The sequence below is a fragment of the Carassius carassius genome, chromosome 19 (genome assembly GCF_963082965.1).
Source record: "Carassius carassius chromosome 19, fCarCar2.1, whole genome shotgun sequence".
NCBI lineage: Eukaryota > Metazoa > Chordata > Actinopteri > Cypriniformes > Cyprinidae > Carassius > Carassius carassius.
Window position 1 is genome coordinate 22,542,912 of NC_081773.1, and position 26,725 is coordinate 22,569,636.

The window sequence follows — 26,725 nt, forward strand, 5'->3', positions numbered from 1 at the left end:
GTAGTTATATTCCTAACAAGTGGAGAAGGGCAAACTTTGTCATTTCTGAAACTGCCATTCCCACCAGTTACAATGGGCCCTGATATTAGCACATGCCAGTGCTGTTACAAATGTATGAAGATGAACTAGTTCACAGCTTGACAGTAGACTGACCTTTAAGTCATGCAAAAGGAGGAACTTTCGCTCTTTCAATTTTTGTTTCCAAGTGAGCTTGTTTTTAGATTCAGTTTGTGGCTTAGTGATTCACTTGAGCAGTACAAACAGAAAATGACAGGCTGCCAATAGCTGCTGTTAATAGGTGGAACCTCTGTTGTTCGCTAAAGGGCAGGGGGCATTAAATATCGTAGAAGTGCTTTTAGAGAAATAATGGAACGTGGGTTGACTCGCCCATTTCAGGCAACCTCGTGCAGCTCGGGTTTAAAAAACACACACCTATGTGCAAATTGCATTGAATCTTCCGGAGTTCACTGTTAATCATAATTTTTTGCAGCGGAATTCAAATGCCAGCCTGGACGTTTTCAGTGTGGCACTGGCCTTTGTGCCTTACCGCCCTTCATCTGCGATGGAGAGAATGACTGCGGGGACAACTCAGATGAGGCCAACTGTGGTGAGCAGAATAATACATATGAAAGCTGTTCTTAAATGCCACGTTCTTTTCGACAGATGCGTTGCTTTTTCTCTCTGTGCAAGGCTATCAGGACTCCCTTGTAGAATTCAGTTCCTGTGAAGCATGTGGCGAGCACAAGAAAAATCTGCCTGGAATTTTCATCAGCAACAAATCTTCTTTAGCACAGCTGTCTCTAAATGCTCAATTATACAGACTCTTGCCGCTATTAAATGATCGATATCCACTTTAGAAGTATTAAAAAAGACTACAGGGTGTTTTGTCATTTAACGATCGTAATTGGGATGTATCGGACCAACAGCGATTTAAGATTCGAGACGTTTAGTGCTTTTAACACAAATAATATTGTTTCTGCAATCATCTCAGTTTTATTCTTATTGCATCCCATCACTTCTGAAGCAACCAAATTCAACTGGAATATGGATGATCGTGTTGCATTGATCCAGCTTGATGGGGTATCTAACAGTTTTTCGCACTGTAACATCTCCCCGCATTTGCAGATACATACATCTGTCTGTCAGGCCAGTTCAAGTGCACCCGAAAGCAGAAGTGTATACCATTAAATCTTCGCTGCAACGGACAGGACGACTGCGGGGATGGCGAGGACGAGACAGACTGCCGTAAGCTACGCCATGACACTTTCTGCTCCCTCCATTAACCACTACAATAATGTGCCCCATTCTCATAAACTAAAGGGTGTTGTGACAGAATTGTTCGAATTCTGCCAAATTTGGCTTTTCCCCTGTGCATTTAATGATCCAGACTGACAGATCTCAAATGTGGCTTTTATCCCACAAAATGAGTTGGCTGGTTTGGGAGCTATAAGGATAGCCAGGTGCTTATTAGGTATTCTGAAAAAAAAGGCCCTTTCCTGTAAAAGGTAGCAATAATTGTCATTATGAAATAAAGTCAACTTGGGTAAATTAATAAATTAATGTAATTTATTATTAATTAATATATTAATATTTTTCAGTGTTTCTAGTGAAGCCTGAGACAGTAAAACAGTAAAGTCAATGCATAAAGTACATCTTAAAAGTAGCAAAAGTATAAGACTTAGGCATTAAAAAAAAAAAATCCAAGGCATTTTATTTTGACCTTCATACAACATACAAAAAATAAATAAATCAAGATGTTTTAATCATAGTAAATAAAATAACCTCTGCAACATAAAATTACTTGTAGCGATGCCATATATCACTCCCCATGACCAGCCTTGACTAAAACTTCTAGGCTGTAATTTCCTCCATTCTTGGATGGTAATTGCAGAAGACCTTGTCGTATTGTAAAGAAAGTGAAGATGTCACATATATTCTTCCTTTATTGAATCATATGCATGACCTTTACAAGTACCAAAAGTTTTGACTGTTTTTTTTCTTACAATAGCTTTTCGCTGGCCTCATAAATAACCTGCTATTTTCTGCCTTAATGTTCCAGCTGAGAGCACATGTTCTCCTGACCAGTTCCAGTGCAAGGCCACCATGCATTGCATCTCAAAGCTCTGGGTGTGTGACGAAGACCCAGACTGTGCTGATGGCTCTGACGAGGCCAATTGTGGTGAGTGAGCCGCAGTTATTATTCACAAATCAGAGCCTCGGTCAGCCACACGTTCAGACCTGTCTGAAGGTCTGATTGGGGCTAATGTCAATTCTGTATGCTCCCGCAGTCTTCTCTCTCTCTCTCTGATGGAGTGAAGCCAGCTTTAATCATGAACCACTCGGCTTTTATTAGCTGTGGCTTGTAACAATTCCCCTGGGCCTGTTTTGTTGCCTGAATGCCTGATTTAGTTTGACAGTGCCACATCAGCGGTGGCCTCACATATTGCATTCTTCCTCAACTATGCGTTTCAGACATTTAAAGTGGCGATACACTAGCAAAACAATTTCTGAGGGTTCGCTAGGCATGTTTTGCTTCAAGTATTTCTCTATATTCTATATTTAACAAACAAGCTGTGTACCTCATTTTATTAGTACCAGTCATTCGATCTATACTGAAAAATCGCAATATACAGTAGAGGTTCACCTACATGTCTCTATAAGCAGCTTCACTCTATGACAGAATCCTAATTTAATTGTAACCTCGTAAATGACAGATTTGGAACACTCTGCTTAGGCAGCAACTCCAGGCTGCATATAAATAACATTCATCAAACAAAATACACAGGAGACTTCACTCACAGTTGATTTCAGCAGAGCTTCCCTTTAGCATGTAGCTAAGCTAAATACGTGATGTTCTAATAAACACAAAATTATAAGCAGTTTTTTTCTTACTTAAAAAAAAATACAGAAGTTCTAAAGTTTGGGGTTGGTAAGATTTTGGGGCATTATGAAGGAAGTCTACATTTATTTGATTAAAAATGGAATCAAAACGGTAATCATTTTACAATATAAAATAACTGTTCTATTTTAATGTTTTAAAATGTTTTTAAAAATGTATTCCTATGATGGCAAAGCTGAATTTATAGAAGGAATTTTCAAATTTGTATTATCTTTATTTATTATAAAAAATAAAATGCTAAATGATTAAATGTAAATCATTACACATACAGTTTGTACTGTATACACTTTTGCAAACCTACAAGTATGTTTTGTAAAAAGGGTAAAGATAAAAGTGCCTTTTGGAACATGCCTTAAATAAGCTGCCTACTGTTTGTGAGCAGCTCACTAAGTTTTGGATCGGAGCCATAGTCTTTTGAACCTCATTAATGATTCATCAGAAGATTCCCTTGACAAAGAGGTCTAACTTTCAAACATTAGACTTATTAAAGATCTATATTGCCTGCCGATGTTGTTGCTTTTTTACTCTCACATCATTGCAGAAAATCATTATTTATTTGCAGTGTGGACACAGCCACTAAGTGGATGTCTTAAAGGTAATCGTCCTCAATATATGATGTATATATAACACTGTGACACCTCCAAGCAGGGATGATGAGCATGGCTTTCCCATATCAGTCAACAAAAGAAATGAAATCTATAGCTTGGCTCTTGCAAGGGAAAATATCACGCTGTCGGTATTTGATTGAGAAAATTGTTTTGATGGCATTGGCTGAACATAACTGATGTTGTTATCAGGGAAAAATCCCCCAAATGAGTGACACATCAGTGGGACAGTACAGGGATCACTTTTTAATTGAGGTGTGATGGGCTCCTCTGGTTTCTCCATTGATTTTTCTAGATGTGATGCACTTTATATACATCAGCCTGCAAGTAATTATAGATCTATATCTTGCCAATTTTTGTGAAATGGTGAAATTAACTTAACAGGCGAGCTTTATTGATACTTCCCAGTTCACTTTTAGTCATACTGGGAATTACAATCATACGGAAATAAGTGGAAATTCGTGTACATGTTGTAAGATCAATAGACAAATTCTATCTTGACATGAATATGCATTGTTTTATCTCAAAAGACTATATCGTTTGCAGTGGCTTCTTTGTTGTATCATTCATTAGTGTTTGCCAGACAGTTTTAATTATTGTAACTAAGAATCATCTCTCAAACAAAAAGCAGTATTTTTTATTTTTTTTCCCTCAGATGCCATTATCTCTAGACGTTCCTTTGGATGCTTTCTATCTCTACATTCCTGCACCACATTAGAGAACATTTAAACAAGGAGTTATTCTAGGATGCTCTTTTATTATTTCTCACTTATGAAAACTGGCAAGTATTTGCAGTTTGCTTCTCTTAGCCTGTGTTCTTTTGTAACCAAAAATAACCAAAGTTTTGGTCAGATGATGTGGTCCTCATGTCTGTTCATTAACAATTTATCTGGGTTCTAACACCTCAGAAAGTTTTTAGGTTATATAACATAAACACTACACGAACTTGGAAAAAACGTTCATCGTAGACGATTGTGCCCAGGTGACGATGTGTTTGATGTTACGTGTCAAGTGTTCTGGTTATTGAGGATGGGAGCTATCTGCAGCTCAGTCAGGTATCTCATCTTATGGTGCGTTAGCCTCTTGAGTGTGGGCATGTTTTGAACTTGGTGTCAGATCCGGAACCCTGAGGAAATGATGATTATGTGTCGAAATGCGGTAGCACTGCATTAATATTCATGCACTTTTGAAGCCATTTTCATCCGTGTGTTTGTTTGTGTCTGATGAAAAAGATGAAAAGACCTGCGGACCTCATGAATTTCGCTGTGAGAATAACAACTGCATCCCGGACCACTGGAGATGTGACAGCCAGAATGACTGTGGAGACAACTCCGATGAGGAGCATTGCAGTGAGTCGCTCTCATCTCTCTGAGCACAATAAAGCTTTTTCCACACTCGGGTTTGTACTAAATTGTTTTAACTGTCAAGAAACATTGTGTGGGATCTTCAGAGGCCAGTTTCTCAAACTATTTGAAGAATTTTTTTTTTTATGTCTGTTTGTTTACCATTTGTGTATTCACTTCTGATCTTGCCAACATTGCCCCAAAGAAAGACTAACAATTATTTTTTATTATTTATTTTTTTTACTTGTATTCCAAACCCATATGTTTTTCCATACGACTTTTTGTAGTTATCATAGCCTGTCAAACTTCAATTGGAAAAAACAAGAAGGGGGGAAATGTATTGTAACTAAAGAGTAGGTGATCTATGTAATTGCTCGTTAAAAATTTATCTTTTAATTGGCTATTTATTGACAAATGACAAAATTTAGTTTATTTTAATCAACAAAACCTGTATAAATGTTTTGTATTGTGTTGATAGAATGATTTATAAGTATTAAGACTATCCATTTTTAAAATAAGTTGATACTATTATCATACAATGGTATTTTGGCAAATAAAAAGAGCCAATAATTAAATTTTGGAATAATTGCAGATATCCTTCAATTTCCAGTTACAACAATATTAAGCAATACTACCATTTTTAACATTAATAATAATAATAAATTATTTTTTAGCACTCAATTAGCATACTATAATGAATTCTGAAGGATCTTGTGGGACTTAAGACTGAAGTAATGCCTGCTGAAGTTTCAACATAAAACAAATAATTTAATATTTTAGAAATAATAAAAAAATAAATTGCATTTACTTAATGATGGTGCTGTTTTCACAAATTTTTATCAAATAAATGTAGTCTTTGTCTTTGTGTTTTTTTATAGTTTTTAAAATTATTGTTAAAAAATACAAGCATGTGGGTTTGACAGGAGCCGGAGTAAATAATGAGCATGTATAATGTCCAAAATGCCTTTACTTTAATGGCCCTTTTTCGTACATTATGTTGTTAAATCAAAAACCAATTTCAAACAGTTTATATTAACAGATTTTTCTAACCACCCAACATGTTTTTCCAGCCATTAGAGCCTGTGGACTCTCTTCGAGAACAGCCCTTTTAGACATTCTAATTGCTGATTAGTCTGCAAATAGCTCCTTTTAAGTTCTTGGCAAACTTTCAAGAACCTTGGTAACAGATGGTACAATGCCAACTCATGTCCAAGTATGAGGTCACTTTAGCAGTTTTGATTCTGCCTCAGTGCTGTCCTCTGCAAAGGTTTACTTCAGTGTTTTCAATGCATCTTCACAGGGCATGGTCAGGGTAGCTGTGCCGCTTTAGCTGTCTTATTCTGCTCTTTTCTCTGCAGAGCCAGTGACCTGTAATCATAAGGATTTTGCCTGCTCCAGTGGGGACTGTATCTCAGCACGCTTCCGTTGCGATGGTGACTATGACTGTGCTGATAATTCAGATGAGGTCAGTGAATGCTAGATGTCATTCAAGGACATCACAGCAGTTGTCTTCTTTTCTCAGACATTCCCTTTGAGCTAATTATCTCAAAGCTGTTTAATCTTAATTTTCATATACATTAGTCTTCATACTCTTATGGCTTCATCAGCAAGTCATGAAAGATAGTGGATATTTTTCAAATGTGATGTACAAAACTTGAAATTCTGTCCTGACTGCCTCCCAGAGTATTAAAGGGACGAGCCCGAAAATAATAAAACCGATACAAACTGAAGTTTGAGATGACAATGTAGTAAGTTTCCCCTTGATTTGTCCATTTTCAGAAGGATTGCGAGACTCACTGTGCAGAGGACCAGTTTCAATGCCACAACAATCTCTGCATCTCCCGTAAATGGTTGTGCGATGGCCAGGAAGACTGTAAGACGGGGGAAGATGAGAGAAATTGCCTCGGAACAGGTAGCTTTATCAGTTCTGGCGGTCTTTAGAGCTGAAGTGTATCATTTCTGCACCACTAACATTACCAAACATTCAGAACTTTCTTATTATTTCCCTAAACATTTCCTTTCAAACTCATAGTCCAGCTCCAAACTCACGCCATTGCACCAATGCTTGAGATTCTCAAACATTTTGTCATAGCTGGTGAGAACCAAACATGTTTGCACTTTTTGTCTAATAAAACATATAAAAGCCATTTACACGACAATGTTTTCAGCCAAAAACTGGAAACTTTTTATGCGTTTTGTCTGTTCGTTTACACAACAATGGTGTTTTGGGGACTTAAAACGCATTTTTTTTAAACAAAAAACCATTATTGGTTCCCTGTAAACACTCAATACGGGAATCTTTCAATAGTTTTTTTTATTTTATTTGATTTAATTTTTTTGTAATACATGTTAGGTATGTAGACATGCGCAGTATGTGTCGATTTTAAAGGCAAGCGTGAACAATACATGGCACTGTTGTTGCTGCTCAAGGGTTTGTTAAAGATTCTTCAGCAAAGTGTGGATTTACTTCATCAATATTACAGCCAATAGCGAAGATCATCATATACAACATATAATCGTCACTTCCCTAAAGGTACTGTTTACTAACTATGTGACAGCGCCAACTATTGGCCTGGCATATATAATACAGCGTTTTTGGCTGTTTTCGCACATATGTGTAAACACGAATTGTTTTGAAAACGTTGTGCATACAGGAAAATTTTAAAAGCACAAGGGAAAAACTTTTTGTTTTTTGGCTACATCGTTGTCGTGTCAGCGTAGCCTTACTTATGTTTGTCTGCACATTAACCTGGGATGGGAGACGGTGTGTAAACACTAAGAAAATAAACATTTCAGCTTTAAATGTTTTATGATTACATTGTCTGACAAGTTTAAATGCTGTAGCTCACTTTTTGTCTTTCAGAAATTTTGTGCATAATAAATACAAGTGCCTTAGTCAGCTCTCTAGTGTGTTTACTTCTCAGTTAAAGTTTAATTTAACCTAAAAACTTATTTAGATGCCTCAATATTTTATGTGCATTTTGCTTTTTGAACTAAGATGTGTCCCATTCCAATTCCAAAATCATATTTTTTTGCACATTAATCAGAATATCTGACTTTAGTAAAACAGTTTGTAACATTTTCTAATGGAATTTCTATTTTGAATATGAGCTCACTGTTTGTTGCTATGGAATCTGGTGCCGTTTACCCTACAGCTGCAATTTTAGAAACATTTAAGAAATTATGACTAACCTTTAGCCAAATCAAATGTACATGTTTAATACAGTGGCAATCCAACATCATGTTTGATATATATTTTTAAGACCTGGATAAACTGGTTTTGACTAAATCTTTTTCCTTGATACACTGAAAATGTACATAAACATGCAAAAAACACAGCTGACAAATCTTGCCTCAACTTTCCTATACACATCGGTTGTGTATGTAAGAGTAAATTTTTACCCATCATCTGTTTTGCAGTGCTTCCTTCCTGCTCTCTAAATGAGTATGTATGCGCCAGCGGAGGTTGCGTGTCTGCCAGCCTGAGGTGTGATGGACATGACAACTGTCTGGACAGTTCTGATGAGGTCAGTCCTCTAGCAAGACCTTCTCACCTTTACATCAAGCACTCCTCTCTCAGAAACTGAGCACAAGTTCAGTCGTGAAACAAAAACAAAGACATGTACAAGTAGATATATTGGAAAAAGATTTAAGAAGGATACAACTGCCCACTATAAAACCTCTCTGAAAAAAACAGGTCACAGCAGATAAAAGTGGACAAACTGGCCAGTCAGTTAAAGCTGAAAAATCCAAAATTCAAAACCCATTCTGCTTCCATAATCTGAAAAATGTCTGATTGAAACATGAAAAAAAGAGGTAAGATTGAGCTAAAAAGGAAAGTTGATCAGCAGCAGAGCAAGTTATTAAATTTATATAATACCATAATAATATCCATGAATACGCATTAAGAAAATAAATTATAATTTCATAGGTTCCCTACTTACCACCTTTAACTAGGTTGACAGGAATGCTCTGACAAACTGACAAAAAACTATTAATTTAATTAGATACAGTAATCAAAAGATACAAAACTAAAAACTTACTGTACATTACATAAATCACAAGTACAAGATATTCGTATTTGATGATATGTGCATCACACAAGCAATAACATGATGTCATATTGTTTTGAATTCACTGTGAGAGAAACATGCATCGTATTTGAAACATTACATTTTTTGAACATCTTGTGTACTGGACTCATGTTTGACTCCATGGAAACAGAGATGTTCTTACTTCACCAGTGCAGCAAAGTCTTCCTCTTGAAAGTTTTTTGGGCTTTCGCTGTTGTTCTCACGCCAGATGGACTGTGTCAAGGAGTGCAGAGAAGATGAGTTTCTGTGCAAAAACCATGCTCACTGCATCCCTAAACGATGGCGCTGCGATGACGTGTTCGATTGTGTGGATCACAGCGATGAGGAGAACTGTGGACATGGTATGAGGACTAACCACTAACCAGCAACTGTACTTAAATACTTTAGGAATCTTTTATATTGATACATGACATTGGTACTATATTAGTGAATTAATAGAACTTTTTTGAGGCAGTTTTCATAGCTTCGACTATGTGTAATCAATCAGGTTGTCTGTTTAATTCAGCAAAATATCCATGTGTTGCAGTTTAAAACCAGTTTGATGTTGTTTATTCAGATGCTTTCTTCTGTCGCCCCGATGAGTTCATCTGCAACAACACTCTGTGTAAGCTGCATGTGTGGGTGTGCGATGGTGAGGACGACTGTGGCGACAACTCTGATGAAGACTCCAAGATGTGTGGTAGGATATTCATCTCTCCCAGTGGAATTGCATGACCTACTGTGGCACTTTTTGCTTGCTGAACTCTGATTCAGAACTGAAAGGCTTGTGTTTATGGGCAAAACTCTTTGAGTTTTCTGATGTTAAACTCCATTTTATATGTAAGGGTCATTGGCTGAATTAGAAATGAAATACATAATTTATACTAGTGGTTCCAGGTTCCAACAGAAGGGTACTTGTAAAAATAGTTCTAAAATATTTCCAAAGGATTATGTGACACTGGAGAGTGGAGTAATGATGCCAATATTTATTTCAGATTGCAATAATATTTTACAATATTAATGTTTTACAGTTTTTTTTATTATTATTAATCAAATGGACCATTGGTGAGAGACATTAAAAACATTTAAAAATAATATTCTTTCAAACTTTCGACTGTGTGTATATATATATATATATATATATATATATATATATATATATATATATATATATAAAGCAGCCAATTGCATTACAAAACACATAAATCTGCACATACTGTATACTGTAACATTTTGTTTTAATTTCTATAGCCAAACTACCTTGTCCACCAGCAAGGCCATATCGCTGCAGAAATGACAGAGTGTGTCTACGGCTTGATCAAATCTGTAACAATGTGGATAACTGTGGGGACAACTCAGATGAAGATGAATGTGGTAGGCTCATTCACAAGTCTCTGATGATACCTTTATCCTCACCAGCACAATGGGAAATCCATCTTCTGTGCCATACGTTTTTTTTTAATTGACAATTAAAGGCTCTAGTCTAGATTTTAGTGATTTTATTGTTTTGCTAGCAGTTCCTGAGGTCGTTTGGATATGTAGTGCTCATTAATCTCTCGCATGTAAATTCAATTGAAGACTCTTTGGGTGGTGATGAATAAGGTGCCAGCTAAAGTTTGGATTGAAATGGATGTGTTTTTTCTTCTTTACTATGGGTCCCAAATCAGAGCCTGTGTCATCTAGGCCCAAGCCCTGTGGGAAGGCAGAGTTTACTTGCAGGAATCGTAAATGTATACCGGCACAACTGCAGTGCGACCTGTTTGATGACTGTGGAGATGGAGGATCAGATGAACAGGACTGCAAGGCTTGTATGTGTGCTAAATTGCATGCAATACCAAATCTCTCCGATTAATCTGTTAAAACAAGCAATATTTTCAGATTAAAGGCATTCTTGGTGGTATACATGGAAACGTGTTGTACGTCTGGAATTGTTATATCAAAATCGTTCAGGCTTATCTTCCAGATGAGTTTTTTTTCTTACACATAATTTATTTGTTGGCTATGACCAAGCATCAAAAGACAAAAAAAAATCCCATCATGCACTGTGACAGTTGACTGCAAGTATAAAGTATGTCACTTCAAAGCTCTCGCTCTCTCTCTCATTCCAGCTTCAAATGGAGACATATGTGGAAAGAGGATGAATCCATGTGGGGAGGATGCAGTGTGCAATCAGACAAACACAAATGCAATTTGCCACTGCAAACCTGGCTTTCAGAGAAATCTCAGGAGCAGAAAGTGTGAAGGTACTGTCAGACTATCTTCCCTGATTCTGTTAGCATTCAGAAAAATGATTCACTGCTTTATCTGAGGGGGGAATGTGGATTTAGACTTTCAGTTTAAAGGTGAAATGTGCGATTTCTGCCATACCTGTGGCACCAAACAGAACTGCAGTCTTTGTGCAGAACAACATTGTCTCAACAAGCTATAGAAATGAATGTGTTTGAAGTTCACTAGAAATTAAAATGGTGGGACAAGAAATCTTTGTAATTAATTTCTCTACTTTTGATATATCTAATGTATCAATGGGATATAGTACTTATGTTGTTTTAGACATACTTATGCCCTTTAGCACATAACAGTGTAACAGTGTATGTATGTAATTAATTAGATTGAGGATTTATTGTAATGCATTTATTAAATTAATGTATTTCTTCTTTATTTTAATTCAATTATTACACATAAAAACCGTACACACAGCAGGATAAGCTACTTTATATGCTGTCAAAAGTAAATATGTCTTCTAAAAATCAGTCCAGGGGAAATATCTCTGAAACTTGCCCAAACCAATGACCCAAGTGTGGCCCCGTTTGTCCAAACATGGTAGATTGGGGAATGTTTTGTACTTGTTTGAAAACAGTCATTATTTTGTCAGTTCTGCTTGCTAGTGGTGCACAAATTGTACACTTTTTGGTTGCAAGGTTTTGCTATGAATTCTGTCCTGTCAGTCATTTTATCATTTCAATGTTTTCCACACATTTTCTGAGATTCAAAATGCCTGTTCTTTACATCAAGTCTGTGTATAGTGGTCTACAGCTGGCTGGAAATAGCTAGAATTTTTCAAGGATCAAAAATTTGTCAAGGATCAGTGTTTTCCTCTCTGTGTGGTCAGACCAAACCGGAGGCAAAAGTCAAGTTTAAACTCCTAAAAATGCTTAACCTACTGAAATGTTTTGCATGTAAACATTTCCAGTTAAAGGATTGTGCTTTCACGTATAATGTTTTTTTTTCTGGGTATAAAGATCAATGAGATGCAGTGAGCAGACCACATCAGACGTTTTATTTTCAAGAACTCAGCATGTGTAAAAAAAAAAAAAGCCACATCGTGAGCATCACACAGTTTCCATTAAAAAAAAAAATCCTCTAAATCTGACTTTTGTTCTTCTCTTTGTTTTTGTAGAAATCAATGAGTGTCTTAATATTGGCACTTGCTCTCACTATTGCACAAACACAAAAGGATCATACAAATGTACATGTGACAAAAACTATAAGGATATGAATGGTAGCTGCATAGCAAAAGGTAAGGATCTATATCTTCTATTGACTTGACCTTTAGCTTCACTTTGAGATTTTATTTTAGACTGTGAATGACTAAGTAGATCTTTTCATACATTACCTGAACACACAGGGCCTAAATATACTTTTTAAGCCATTTCAAACATAAGTAGTAATTCTGTGGTACATTTATATTTCTGAATGTTTTAAGAACTATACAGTGTATTGTCTTCCTTTAAAGTACTGACTTTGAATTAAAGATTACTGATGGATTAGAATGCATATTGCTGTGCTAGAATGATTTATTTGCATCTGTAATTGTCAAACTGTTGTCTTAAACCCTAAATGGAATTTAGCCACTTTTCATTTTTTTTGCATATTAATAACTCAACGGGCAGGACCAGAAGATCGAGTGCTCTACATAGCTAATGACACTGAAATCCGAAGTTTTGTGTATCCATTTAACCAGAGCCATGGACACAAAGTACATGCTCGCATCGAAGAAAATGCCCGCATCATTGGGATGGATGCTCTGTATCACCAACAAAAGTTTATCTGGGCTACTCAGTTTAATCCTGGTGGACTTTTTTACAAAGATATCCTAAACAGGAGTCAAACTAAAACAAATGTTGGCATTATAGTAAGTATTGTGGGTCTTGTGTGGAGTCTATTATCATATTTTCTCAGGAATATTACCCCCCCCCCCCCACCTTCAAAGTTAATTTTAATCTTCCTTTTAATTAATTTATTAATTATGTGCTGTATACAGTATATACTACGTTAATGACAGCTGAATACTAATAACATTCAATCTATGTTTGTGTATTTACACTTTAATTTAAATTAGTCAGTGCAAACTCCATAATTTGTGTATTTTACTTCTATTTTATGAACAAAGAGATTTCAGACAAGTACATTATATGTTGATCTTCTCTTGTTTTGTTTTCATTCAATATTTCAACAAAATAATATTTTTCTCCAAACTTTAACTACTAAATTTTATCCCTAAATCCAAGAACGGGAAGTTTTGACCACACTTTTTATGAATCATTTTCTCCTATACATGTTATCCAGGAATCTTAAATAGTCTGTGATGTCTTGGCCCACATGGGAATCACTTTGTTATCTGGGTAACTTTTGCAGTGTCCAGACTTTCGCAGACCCAGAGATGTATCAGCTGACTGGGTGACTGGAAATATCTACTGGACAGACCACTCTAGGATGCACTGGTTCAGTTATTACACAGCTCACTGGACCAAGCTTAGATACTCTATTAATGTCGGTCAACTCAGGGGACCCAACTGCACCCGTCTGATAACTGACATTGCAGGAGAGCCTTACGCCATCACTGTCAATCCAGCCAAAGGGTAGGAGCGTGTTTCAATATATGAAAATACGAAATTGAAAATCTAATTTAATAGAAAAATATTTAGAATACTGAATTTCTGAAATCATTTTTATATACAATAAAAAATGTGCATTCTTAATGGCCACATCTGTATGTATTTTTCAAGTAAAGATTTGACCTGTTTCAGGATGATGTATTGGTCAGTAATAGGCGACCACTCACACATAGAGGAGAGTGCGATGGATGGCTCCATGCGTAGAGTGCTACTGGACAAGAACCTTAGGAGACCCACAGGTAGGTTTTTGTGTTTTTCAGTGTGATGGGCATGAGCTCTTTCCTTCCTCAGTCCTCAGCTGTTTTTTGTGAGTGTGATAAATGAGAGGTTGTTGTTGTTTTGGTTCTTTCTAAAGAGATGAGGTCAAGGTCTGAATGCATTTGTGTAGAAGCTTGTTGGTCTCATATCCTGTTTCAGTATATCACAACACTTCTCTCATTTCAGAGTTTTAGGAAATGTTTTAGATGCAATACCTTTAGGTAAACCTGCAGGCGTGTTCCTCAGGGAAACACTAAGCACCTCTACATTTAACCATGGCCTCCTTTATAGGGGCCAATATTACGCCTCCAGTGCAGCTTTAGGAATCCATCATCTCTAGAAAAGGAACAAAAATGCTACATCCGAGTCTTTAATCAAGAGAGGAAATATAATGAGTCAAGCAGCACTAACTCCAAGAAATATGGGACAAACTTTTGCTGAGTTTATTCCAGGAAGAGCAAAAGGACACAGATCTGAAGCTTTTGTACTGAATATGTCCGCATTGAAGCAAGGGCTCCTTAAAGGTTATTTAATGATATAAAAAGTTCAATTTAGCACCACACTGACATAAACAGCAAGGTTCTGTTTATTTCAGTTTGGTGCTATTTAAAAACATTTTGCAGTCCTACTACAGTCTCACATGACCTAGATGAATGAAACTGCTCTGACAGGTCTAGAAACACGTTACAGATTTGGTTTTTAATAACCTATTCTTTTTTCCTGAATTGGTTTATTGTGAGTTGTTGCTTTTGTGTAATGCTTTAGTAATGTAAACCCTGCCAACATGGATGTGTCAGTGTTTAAATATGTGATGTTTCTTAACATTCTGTGCCAAGATCTTATTATGGAAATAACTCTCTTCCCGTCATTTATCTGTAGGGTTGGCGATTGATTACTTCAGCCAGCGTGTGTATTGGGCCGATGCCGAGCTCTCTGTCATTGGCAGTGTCCGCTTCGATGGCTCAGACCCATTGGTGGTAATCGATGGCAAGCAAGGTGAGAAGAGCAGTTAAAAGGGAATCTGATAGTATTGTGCTTTGTTCCTGTACTGTATCTAGTTTTTCCTGAAATCGTTAACCATTTAAATTGTTGTAGAATATTCAGTTTGTCTAATGTCTTTGCCTCACTTCATGCCTGCACAGGAATATCACAACCATATAGAATAGACATTTTTGAGGATTACATTTATGGAACAGGACTGAAAAATGAAGTTTTCAGAATCCACAAATATGGCAAAAAAACGGTTGAACCTCTTGACTTGGCTATTGAAAAAACAACAAATGTCCTGATCTCTCATCGTTTCAAGCAGCAGGATGGTAAGAGAACACTATTTCTCTAAACGTTTTCTATTCAGTGCCTTTTCCTTTCTTATACAGCTTGGAGAATGAAGAAATGGTTCTTTTAGGGGTTATTTTTGTGGATCCTACGAGAATTTTTTTTTTTTAGATTCAGGCTTGCTGCTTCTAGTGGATTTTTGAAAGAAAATTCTTTGTGAAGTGTTTTGAAGGTCAGAGTGATATCCTTTGGCAGTTGCATACAGAGTATATTGAGACTCTTACTGTGTCCTGTTCACATGTCTAAAATGAAAGCAGTAATCCAAGTTCAATTGACTGTGAATCACAAGTGTTGTTGTATTTACAGCCACAGGTTCTCAAAAAAGTTTTTTTTTTTTTTTTTTTTTTTACCTGAGGTGAAAGTATGATTTCTTCATTAGTATTAGTAGAGACAAATCACACTCTCTAAAAAATGTTATGCCCATTAATTTGCCTCCCCATGCATTGCATTTGTGGCTTTCTAATATACTGTCTTCTCAGAAGCTGGCCTCATCTGCTGTTGGTCTTGGTTGCTCTTTGTTATCTGGTTGTGATAATGGTCTAACAACCTCAAAAAGATTTCTTTTCTGGTGGGTTTGTTTTTGAGGGGCAGCTGAGCCAGTCCCCACTGACTCATTAAAGTCAGAGATCTAGCCTGGTGGAGAGACTTGTGCACTGCCAGCAAAAGCTAAAAGTTTAGGTTTGATGTCCTCAGCGAAACACAGAAAATTGATACAGATGTTCCCTCATACTGCTGGCATCTTTGAGCCAAAGCTTTCAAATCTGCAACTTTTGAGCCGCCAGTTCGACAAGCTGTTTTAAGAAATTAAATAAATAAACTTTAAACATTTTAGATGGCACTCTCCATGAACATGCTACAAAATAGGGCCTGAAACCTTTTTTTTTTTTCTTGAAAATGATGAAAGATGTTCTAAAATCTAGATTATTTTGACCCTCAACCTCAATATTAGAGTATATATATATATATATATATATATATATATATATATATATATATAAAACTATTTTCCCCTATATATTTCTTTGTAATTTCCTAGCAATAACCCTCTTAAATAATATTACAAATTAAATTGACAATATTTATGAAATGAAAGAATTGTTTTTAATTTTAATTTTTTTTATTTTTTGCTATTATGGTAATTATTATTAATTCTAATGATTATACATTATATACACTCACATATATATATATATATATATATATATATATATATGTATATATATATATATATATATATATATATGTATATATATATGTATATATATATATATATATATATGTATATATATATGTATATATGTATGTATATATATATATATATATATATATATATATATATATATATATATATATATATATATATATATATATATATATATTTATATGTATATATATATATATATATATATATATATATATATATATATATAGTGTAGTTTATCTAAATGTCATTGTACATCCAAAGTTCAATTTTTGCTTTTCTTCTGTTTTTTTTATTCAGTGGCCAATCCCTGTCTACGGATGACCTGTGACTTTATGTGTTTGCTCAATCCAACCGGGGCCAGCTGCACCTGTCCAGAGGGGAAGACCTTGGTCAATGGCTCTTGTATTGACCCCATTGTCTCAGGTCTGAATCCTCACTTTACTGTAGGGCTGTTCACTTCTTTTCATGTTTTTGTGGGGGAAAGAACATGAAGATTCAATGAAGAAAAAAAAATCTTATTTGTTTCAATATTGTAAAGGTGAGTTATGTCGACCTGCCTGTGAGAACGGAGGACGTTGCATGGCCAATGAAAAAGGAGACTGGCGCTGTTACTGCTGGCCTAATTTCTCTGGGGAACGTTGTGAAGTCAACCACTGTACAGATTACTGCTTAAACGGAGGCACATGCACTGGCTCACCTCTTGGTAAGAAACTTTCAAACAGCTTTGTATAGATTTCAAAACATGATTGAAATCTTTGACTCAGTCTTGGTAATGAAGTATTTGAAATTATCTTATATTCAGTACTTGTGAACAAATTACATGCATTCTACATGCAACTATTGTGAAATGTTGAGTGATGAGGTGAGGAGTTCTTCTAAATTAATATTTGAAAGACATCTGTTAACAAAACTGTGTGGCAGTGTGTGTGCTAGTAATAATGGTTCTTCTCTAAAATTATTCAAGGCAGCATATGGACTCTTGGTTTGTATGCTAATGTGCGGTTGATCTGTTTTAATAAAGAATTCATTTGAAATTGAGCACTTTGTTCCCAAATGTAGAAACTTACAAAGGATTGCTGATGACAAAATCAGTTGAGTGTTTGTGTCTGCACCTCAATTAAAATTAGTCAAGAGTGTCATTTTACAGCTTCATTTATCATAATCAATCATCTGACTGATGAGGCATGTAAGAAAGCAATTATTCTTAACATCAGAATCTTATGAAGTTTGATACATTTCATCATTTTCTCTGGTGATTGTTTATGGTCGAGTGGGGTGCAGTGTTATTAAAAAGAGCATAGTTACTGAGTGAAAGCTTTGCTTAAAAGTAGAACTATCTATTTTATTAGGTCATATCATGTGGTAGGTGTATTGTAAAAATTCAAAACTCAACACCATTTATTGAATCTAAACAAAAATGTGTCATTCTTAATTCATAAGTGTTTGTAAATTATTATTTCCATTTCCCAGATTGTTATGGTCACACAGGTTTGTTTACACATTAAACTTGTGGCCATAATAAAAGAATGCAGTTCTTGCAACAAGAAATCATGATCTTAAAATAAAAAAAAGTCATTGTCTAAGCATGGTTTCAAGAGTATTATGTTGTGGCCTTAACATGCAATGGCATTCCCACAAGTTCATGTGTTATGGCCAAAATAATGTCCCTTCCTGTCATAATTATATGACTTTTTTTTTTATTGAGGCCACTTTTACACTAAACCTTTGGGTGCAAGTTTGTACTGCAGAATGTGGTTCATTTGGTTGATGTTAGAGCTGTTTTCAGGCCGCTTTACATCAGATGTCAATTTTTGGTACTTGTTGACTCAAGTATAGCTCTAAATATAAATTGCTTCCTGTAAAATTATAACATTTCTTATGGCCTGTACTGAAATTGTTAGCATTTGCCAATAGCTCACATTCTCTCAACTTTTGGTAGTAAAACCAAAGGGACAAAACGTGAATAAAACGCTCACATGGACGCATTTCTCTACTCCGATCTTAGGGAAACCTACTTGCCGCTGTGTCACAGGCTTCACTGGCCCTAATTGTGAGAGACGGGTCTGTGATAATCACTGTCTGAATGGAGGCACGTGTGACGTAAGCCCTGGAAACCAGCCAGTGTGTCGCTGCTTGGCAGAGTACACGGGTGACCACTGTCTTTATCGTAAGTATCATAAGAGATTGCTTGTACCCAGCAGAAATGGTCAGCAATTGCATTTTAATTCAATAGGTCAGTGATTCTCTTGGCAGGTGATTACATCTACCACTGAGCCCTTTTAATTCAGTATCATCATAATCCATATTGCTTGTTCAAATCTTTCAAGTACAGAGTGGAACAAAAAAAAAATGTGGAGAAAATGATATGATCTCCAGAGAGGGTTTGTTGTGGTTTTTACATAGAAGACCAGTCACTAAATTGTGGTTTATGGAACATTTGTTGAGTTTTCTCTCCACAGCTGGCAACAGCAACAAAAAAGCCCCAATGAAAGCAAATATTGTATTTGACTCGAAAGGGCATTTGCTGGTATTTGATCAATCTGTGCCCAAAGAGGTTTTCTAAATGCTGCTGTAACAACCTTGAAGTGTTTCTGTGCTTTGCTGATAAAATATTTGTGGTTATAAAGTCTTTGTTATTATAATTTGCTGCAAAACAATTTAATCTGCGCACCCGTAATGCATTTTCAGCGCTGTGCACCCAAGGGTAGACACATTTTCATCTTGGTACCAGTAGATATTTGATGCGAGTAATTAAGTCTCATTAAAGCTTTGTAAAATTCTAATTAAACTTGAGCATAATATGAGAGAAATGTGCCCTCATATCTTAATTAAGGACATATCTTGTTTTTTTCCTGACAGACATCTGTCATCACCACTGCGTCCATTCCCAGGCCTGCACACTGTCCAGCTCCGGACACGTTGAATGCGTGTGTCCGCCTCGCTATGAAGGCATCAAGTGTGATGTCGACAAGTGCCTGCGGTGCCATGGAGCACCATGTATTATTAATGGAGATACAGGAGATGTGGCTTGCAAGTTAGTTGCTTTTAATATCTCTGAAAATTATTTATGTGATGGCATACATATTTGCAAATAGTTGTAATTTTTTACAGTTCAGTTTAGTGGTTTGTATTGCATTGAATTATTAAACGCTTCACATTAAAAAAAATAATTTTCCATCTGAAGCAAATTAAGTACAGAACTAATTTTGTGCAGATGTATATTTCTATTCAGAATAGTAATTGGTAACATTCAAGTAGCTTAGAATGATACAAAGCCTGATTCATATATTTAATTTATATGAACAAAAAATGCAGTAAAAACAGCAGTAATGTGAAATATGATTCCAATTTCAAATAACTGTTTGCTATTTTAATATTGCAAACATGTTTGAATACAGTCATTGTTTGTACAGTTCTGTTTGGTAATTGAACTGGTACAGAAAATACGCACTTTACCTTTAAAATAATTCTACATCTAAAGCAAATTTAATCAATCAAAAAATACAGTAAAAACAGTAATAATGCAAAATATTATTACAATTGAAAAAAAAACTGGTAAAATTTATATTTTAATATTGCAAGCATATTTGCATAGAGTTATTATATTTGCATTTCTATGTGGCGATTGTATTGGTATAGAAATTACACGCTTCACCTTTGAAAGTCATTCTTCATCTAAAGCAAATTAAGTACAAAATTGATTTTCTGCCATTTATTTCTATGCATTCAGGAAAAAAATAATTATTTTCAGGACAATGAAGTTCCAGCAACTCCGGTGACACTTACGTAGCTCGGAATGATACAAAGCCTAATTTATAGAACTTATTATTTATTAAGTTCACACAGAAATGACTCCTCAGTTAATGCAAGAACCACATTTTTAGCTTTTCCAATTTATTGTCCTTCTGCCAGCTGTACCAGTGGTCGAATCGCCTCAAGCTGCCAGTTGTGTGACGGCTACTGCTATAACGGAGGCACCTGTCATCTGGACCCCGACACCAGCCTTCCCTTCTGCCAGTAAGAATGACTAAGTGCCTTCTTTTGTCCACATTCCAATACTCAGCTATTAGGCCCACATAGCACATAACCATGGAAGTCTTACCATTCATTTAGAAACGTTGTACAGATGTCAGAGACTCATAGGTTTGCCATCAATGGGGCCCAAAATTACCTCAGTGGGGGGCTCTACACTGGCACTTAGTTTGACAGACTTAAAAAGCACAGAGGAATAATGAGGGCAAGCTCTTGTGTGGCTAAAAGCCTACATTTTGGTTAAAAATCTAATTACATCAAGCCTCAAAGCTATTTCTTTAGTATGCCTTTTTGTTGTTAATATTGCTGAAGTAAAGTGTGGATTTAATAAACTACCATTCAAAAGTTTGGAGCCATTTTATATTTTTTTTATCTGAAATAAATATTACATGCTCACAAAGGCTGCATTTATTTGATCAGAAATACAGTAAAACAGTAATATTGTGGCATATTATTTTAATTTAAAATAACTTTTTTCTGTTTAATATCTTACAATGTAATTTATTCCTTTGGTGGCAAAGCTGAATTTTAGCGTCACATTATCACTCACAAATCATTTTGGTATTGGGTTGATGCTCAAGTAACCACTCTTATGAATTATTAATCTTTGATAGAAAAAGAAATAGAAAGTTGAATATCATTTTTTGAAATAGTAAAGACATTCCTCTTTTGATAATATATAGTTAATTGTGTATAATTTTTACGTCAATGATCACTAATGAAATACTAAACATAAAGCTAAAATTACTGACTGCATAAGTCTGTTGATTCAGGCCACAAATCACATAAAAGGGTCCTCTGTGTGTGGGAAGTCTGATTAAAACTGTAAAATCATGAATGTTTTTTGAGCTGTCATCCTTGGTTTTGTCGTCAGGTGCAGCAGTTTTTTTTTTTTTTCTTTGATAAAGACGAGGTTAGGCTCACACTGACAGGATGTCCACCCCGTGGACTTGTGTATACTGGGACGGCATCCTGAGAACAGCTGGAGTCCTGATTTGTTTGGTTTGGCAGGCAGGAATGGATACATTTTGAAACCCTGATGATTTGTCTTGTCAAGAATAAATTTGCTTTTCCTTTGCGAGATCAGGAACAGGTGAAGGCAGGACACCATGTGTTTAGAAGTAGTAAGGCCACGAAGCTGTCAGGTATGACCAGCAGGGAAAAAAAAATATTCATGTGTCACACTTTGATTTTAGAGATTTCAGTAATATTCTGAAATACCTAGGACATAAAAAGATTTTAAAAACTTTGTTGGCTCTAGGGCTCCATATTTACATTGTATGTAAATTTTTCAAGTAATACTTTAAATATTTATGAATATATTTATTTATCACAATACAGTATATTCAGTTTATATATATATATATACAGAGATACAGTATAAAAAGCTGACAAGGCCAAGCTGACAAGGTTTCAGTACCATTGTGTCTGTTTTATTTCTTCTTGGCTTTAGTTCTAACATTTTTATTTAAATTTCCAGTTGTCTACATGTTGTTTTTATTAATATTTAAAGTCAAAATCTTATTTATTTATTTTTCATTTACTTCTCTACATCACAATATAAGATAAATGCTGAATGTTAAATTCAGTAAATCAGTTGTAAACATCCAGTATAAGCCTGAAAAGCAGCGATTTGCAGTGTTGCATTCAGGATATAATATACGCTGAATAAGTCGCAGCAGCCTAATGCAAAACTAAATCACTCCCATTATAATCAATGAATTGCGAATTGAGTGTGGAAGGTTATGTACACCAGTGCACTCTTAAATTTCCACAATAATTTTTAATTGCAAATGCCAGTGAAATGCCCATACTGTTAAACCCTGCTTTCAAATCTTCTGTGGATCATAAGGTCCTGTTTTCTTGATTTGCTATTACTGTGTTGTGTGCATTTGTAAAGATCCAAATAAATTGTTAAAGAGACATGATTTTTAATGATTTCCTGTACAGTTTGCACCTCCTGACCATCTTGTCCTGTGCAAGATATTTACAGTTATCAATCTTTTCCTTCGCATCAGATTTTATTAGCTGCAAACACAGATTGCGACAGAATGCATAAAACGGAGTCACAGGAAATGTATGGAAAGAGGGATCTGTATCTGGCAAGAAGTCATGATAGTTAACATAAAATGAATATAATTTATCAAATCCTAGAGTCATATATTTTTGAAAAGGCAAAGTTCTTTCCTTTAAAGCACACCTATTTACCTTTAAGATGCTCAGACAACCTGACAAGAAGGAAACATAACAAAGCATGTTTCAACACAGAATATTCTCCTGAATACAAACAGATGATTTCTTATTAAATTATATATATATATATATATATATATATATATATATATATATATATATATATATATATATATATATATATATATATATATATAAATTATAATGATTTTATGTCTGTTGCAAAGTATGGGAAATCATAAACATTATCATTTCTCTTACAGTTTATTGGGGTCTACACTCAACAAAAAAACTTTATTTTGAAGATGGTTTTGAGACGTCCAATTTTATCACTGTCCTAGCTTGATATCTGCGATTAACTCATCTGTCAGCATCAAAACCTGAGATTGGCCCAGGCTAAGACTTCACTTCTCTATCGCTCTTCTTCGGCTCACTCTCCATTCCAGTGAAATAATAATAAACTCCTGAATCATTAGGGGTTGTAAGGGTTTTAGGTCATTATACTGTACAGTCATGAAAATTACTAAAATCCGAGAAAGTTCTCAGATATTTGATCAGCTAGCCTTGCTCATATGTAGAGAAAAAATGTGTTGGCATCAGTCTGTCTATTAATAGTCTTCAGACATATAGAACTTAAATGCCGCCCAGCAATCCTTTACAGTTAACATGAACAGATTATTGGAAAGTCATGGAAATTCATGGGTGTGGGAACCTTGAATCTTAGAACCCCTGGAGTGAATATTTTTGAAAAGCATATAGCTCATTTAATTTCATGGTCATAAAACACAACGGATCCTGAAAATATAAGTAAGAAATAGAGACCAGATACTTGCTGCTACTCTACAGATCATGCATATTTCTTCTCAGTTCTTTGCTCTAATTTCACTTCTCACTGTGCTCACGTCACTGCGATGTCTTGCAGCTGCACAGCAGGGTTCAAGAACCAGCGTTGCGATGAGCTTGCCAATCCCTGCGATTACTACTGTCAGAATGAAGGAATATGCACAATAACTGCCCTTAACAAACCTCGATGCAAGTAGGTCCCACTGTTCACCTGATTTAGATGCCTCATCTCCACCAGACTCCATCCATCCAGTTGATTTAACCTCCCTTCTTTCCCACTGTCCACTTCCCATGATCCTACAGCACCATCCTGGAGAACACGCATCCCATACTGTGCAAACTCTCCACACATTTAGGATTCTCTCATTTGTTCTGCATTTGTTTGGGATCTGTATACTTTTTGTCTGTTTAATTTGTCTAAAATCCTGTACAGTCTCAACTTAGGGAGGAATTAATATGCAGTCAAATAATTAAAAAATTATGTCAATGCCTGTAAAATAGTGTACGGTTTAATGTGAATGATCCAGTCTTCATCCTCATATCATCCGCTGATACACAAACAACAAACATCTGTTTAATCATAAACATGACCCCCACTGGACCGCTTCCAATTACAAATAAGATGATTCATTACTTTCTTTCCGCTTTACTGCTCGTCATCTAATGTGTGTTTTCAGCTTGTTTGCATGTTTGCCTATGCTTAAAGTGATAGTACACCTAAAGCTGTTAAATAAATGTATAAAAAATAAAAAAACATAAAATAATTTTAAAGCACAGAGACTGCATTTATGTGCTCAAAAATACAGCAAAACACTAATATTGTGTGTATTGCAATTTAAAATAACTGCTTTAAATTGGTATGTTTTATTATTTTAATGTTATATTTAATGTATATTATTTTTTTTTGTATTAAAGTGTTTGTTCACCCAAAAATTGAAAGCCCATGTTTTACTCACCCTCAAGGGAAGCTGGTTGTATATGATTTTCTTCTTTCAAACGAATCCAATCAGAGTTATATTAAAATATTTTTCCTTGCTTTTCCAATCTTTATAATGGCATGGGTGGGTGTTTTTGTTTATCTCCGGGGGGTGATTAAGGGCCTCCTGCAACGAATCGATTCGATTTTGTAAAAAAAAAAAAAAAGTAATATTTAAAAAAAAAAATAAACAGTTTTGTGTAACTACCGAACGTCATTCGCCGGAATGGCTTCCGCTTACAACAGTTAACAGAAGTGAAAGAAATTTTAAATATGGATATTTTTCTTTCAAAAACACATTGATTTGCTACAGGAGGCCTTTATTCACCTACTGAGCCATGTGAGGCATGTTTTAAAATGGATGGATGCACTTTATTTGACTACTTTTGAACTCTTGAACAAAAACGCCCACCCATGCCATTATAAAGTTTGAAAGAGCAAGGAAAATGTTTAATGTAACTCTAATTGATTCGTAAATTTTTGGGTGAAATAACCCTTTAAGGCTTTGTATCAGTAAATGAAGACAGGAGTTATATTATTGGGTGAACTATTCCTTAATTAGAATTTAGGCCTGTGTCTGTTTAAACTCACCTGAAAAACTCTTTTTAATTTGAAAATGTCAGCCATTTGTTCATTTTTCTGACTTGCCTTCTGTTTGTTTTGACTCTGTTGTTTTAAATCAGATGCTCAGCTAATTGGTCAGGGACGCAGTGCGAGAGGCCGGCCCCCAAGAGCAGCCGCTCTGATAACACAGCTGGAGGTGAGCAATGAAGAGAGCTTTCACACTTTATAAAGAGCTCTACCTTACTAATTTAATAAGGATTCAGTCCTTGAATTATTAAAATGAAAAGATCCGCTATTTCATCAGTCAAACAACATCTGAATATACATCTGGGCTTCTTGTTAAATATTGGTTTAATATCTTTTCAGCTGCAGTAGTGTTTATTTAATTTCGCTTTGATGGAGTATCTAATAATTTCCTGTTCCACCTGCATAGACACCTGGGGAAATAGACTTAGTGGCTTTTGCTTCTGGCTTTTTTCTTGTGTGAAACAGGAAGTATAGCTATCATTGTGCCATTGGTCCTGCTGGTCATTTTGATTACTACGGTGGTTACAGGTGTGTGCATCTGCAGAAGACGACAAAGGTACGTTTTGGAACTTTTTTGTGCAATAATTGATTTATATCATCATAATATATATATATATATATATATATATATATATATATATATATATATATATATATATATATACAGGTGCTGGTAATATAATTAGAATTTCATTAAAAAGTTGATTTATTTCACTAATTTCATTCAAAAAGTGAAACTTGTATATTATATTCATTCATTTAACACAGGCTGATATATTTCAAATGTTCATTTCTTTAAATTTTGATGTTTATAACTGACAACTAAGGAAAATCCCAAATTAAGTATCTCAGAAAATTTGAATATTGTGAAAAGGTTCAATATTGAAGACACCCCTATTGCCACACTCTAATCAGCTAATTAACTCAAAACACCTGCAAAGCCTTTAAATGGTCTCTCAGTCTAGTTCTGTGGGCTACACAATCATGGGGAAGACTGCTGACTTGACAGTTGTCCAAAAGACGACCATTGACACCTTGCACAAGGAGGGCAAGACACAAAAGGTCATAGCAAAAGAGGCTGGCTCTTCACAGAGCTCTGTGTCCAAGCACATTAATAGAGAGGCGAAGGGGAAGGAAAAGATCTGGTAGAAAAAAAAGTGTACAAGCAATAGGGATAACCGCACCCTGGAGAGGATTGTGAAACAAACCCTTTCAAAAATGTGGGGGAGATTCACAAAGAGTGAACTGCAGCTGGAGTCAGTGCTTCAAGAACCACTACGCACAGACGTATGCAAGACATGGGTTTCAGCTGTCGCATTCCTTGTGTCAGGCCATTCTTGAACAACAGACAGCGTCAGAAGCATCTCGCTTCAAAAAGGACTGGACTGCTGCTGAGTGGTCCAAAGTTATGTTCTCTGATTAAAGTAAATTTTGCATTTCCTTTGGATATCAGGGTCCCAGAGTCTGGGGCAAGAGAG

At 35.5% G+C, this 26,725-nt stretch overlaps 1 protein-coding gene across 2 annotated transcripts in view; it reads left to right on the forward strand.

Annotated features, from left to right (window-relative positions):
• Nucleotides 1-26,725, forward strand: part of LOC132095394 (low-density lipoprotein receptor-related protein 1B-like) — a 281,074-nt gene that overhangs the window by 250,458 nt on the left and 3,891 nt on the right. For both annotated transcript variants that reach the window (XM_059500325.1, XM_059500326.1), the window contains 26 exons: nucleotides 491-607; nucleotides 1,126-1,245; nucleotides 2,060-2,179; nucleotides 4,737-4,853; nucleotides 6,206-6,312; nucleotides 6,627-6,759; nucleotides 8,268-8,374; nucleotides 9,150-9,282; nucleotides 9,498-9,620; nucleotides 10,172-10,294; nucleotides 10,588-10,728; nucleotides 11,029-11,163; nucleotides 12,318-12,437; nucleotides 12,811-13,052; nucleotides 13,556-13,779; nucleotides 13,948-14,054; nucleotides 14,953-15,069; nucleotides 15,216-15,389; nucleotides 16,910-17,035; nucleotides 17,151-17,315; nucleotides 18,618-18,779; nucleotides 19,472-19,646; nucleotides 20,525-20,629; nucleotides 23,760-23,873; nucleotides 25,340-25,416; nucleotides 25,713-25,803. In XM_059500325.1, the coding sequence (XP_059356308.1) occupies nucleotides 491-607; nucleotides 1,126-1,245; nucleotides 2,060-2,179; nucleotides 4,737-4,853; nucleotides 6,206-6,312; nucleotides 6,627-6,759; nucleotides 8,268-8,374; nucleotides 9,150-9,282; nucleotides 9,498-9,620; nucleotides 10,172-10,294; nucleotides 10,588-10,728; nucleotides 11,029-11,163; nucleotides 12,318-12,437; nucleotides 12,811-13,052; nucleotides 13,556-13,779; nucleotides 13,948-14,054; nucleotides 14,953-15,069; nucleotides 15,216-15,389; nucleotides 16,910-17,035; nucleotides 17,151-17,315; nucleotides 18,618-18,779; nucleotides 19,472-19,646; nucleotides 20,525-20,629; nucleotides 23,760-23,873; nucleotides 25,340-25,416; nucleotides 25,713-25,803 (3,475 nt within the window). The remainder of the gene's footprint in view (nucleotides 1-490; nucleotides 608-1,125; nucleotides 1,246-2,059; nucleotides 2,180-4,736; nucleotides 4,854-6,205; nucleotides 6,313-6,626; nucleotides 6,760-8,267; nucleotides 8,375-9,149; nucleotides 9,283-9,497; nucleotides 9,621-10,171; nucleotides 10,295-10,587; nucleotides 10,729-11,028; nucleotides 11,164-12,317; nucleotides 12,438-12,810; nucleotides 13,053-13,555; nucleotides 13,780-13,947; nucleotides 14,055-14,952; nucleotides 15,070-15,215; nucleotides 15,390-16,909; nucleotides 17,036-17,150; nucleotides 17,316-18,617; nucleotides 18,780-19,471; nucleotides 19,647-20,524; nucleotides 20,630-23,759; nucleotides 23,874-25,339; nucleotides 25,417-25,712; nucleotides 25,804-26,725) is intronic.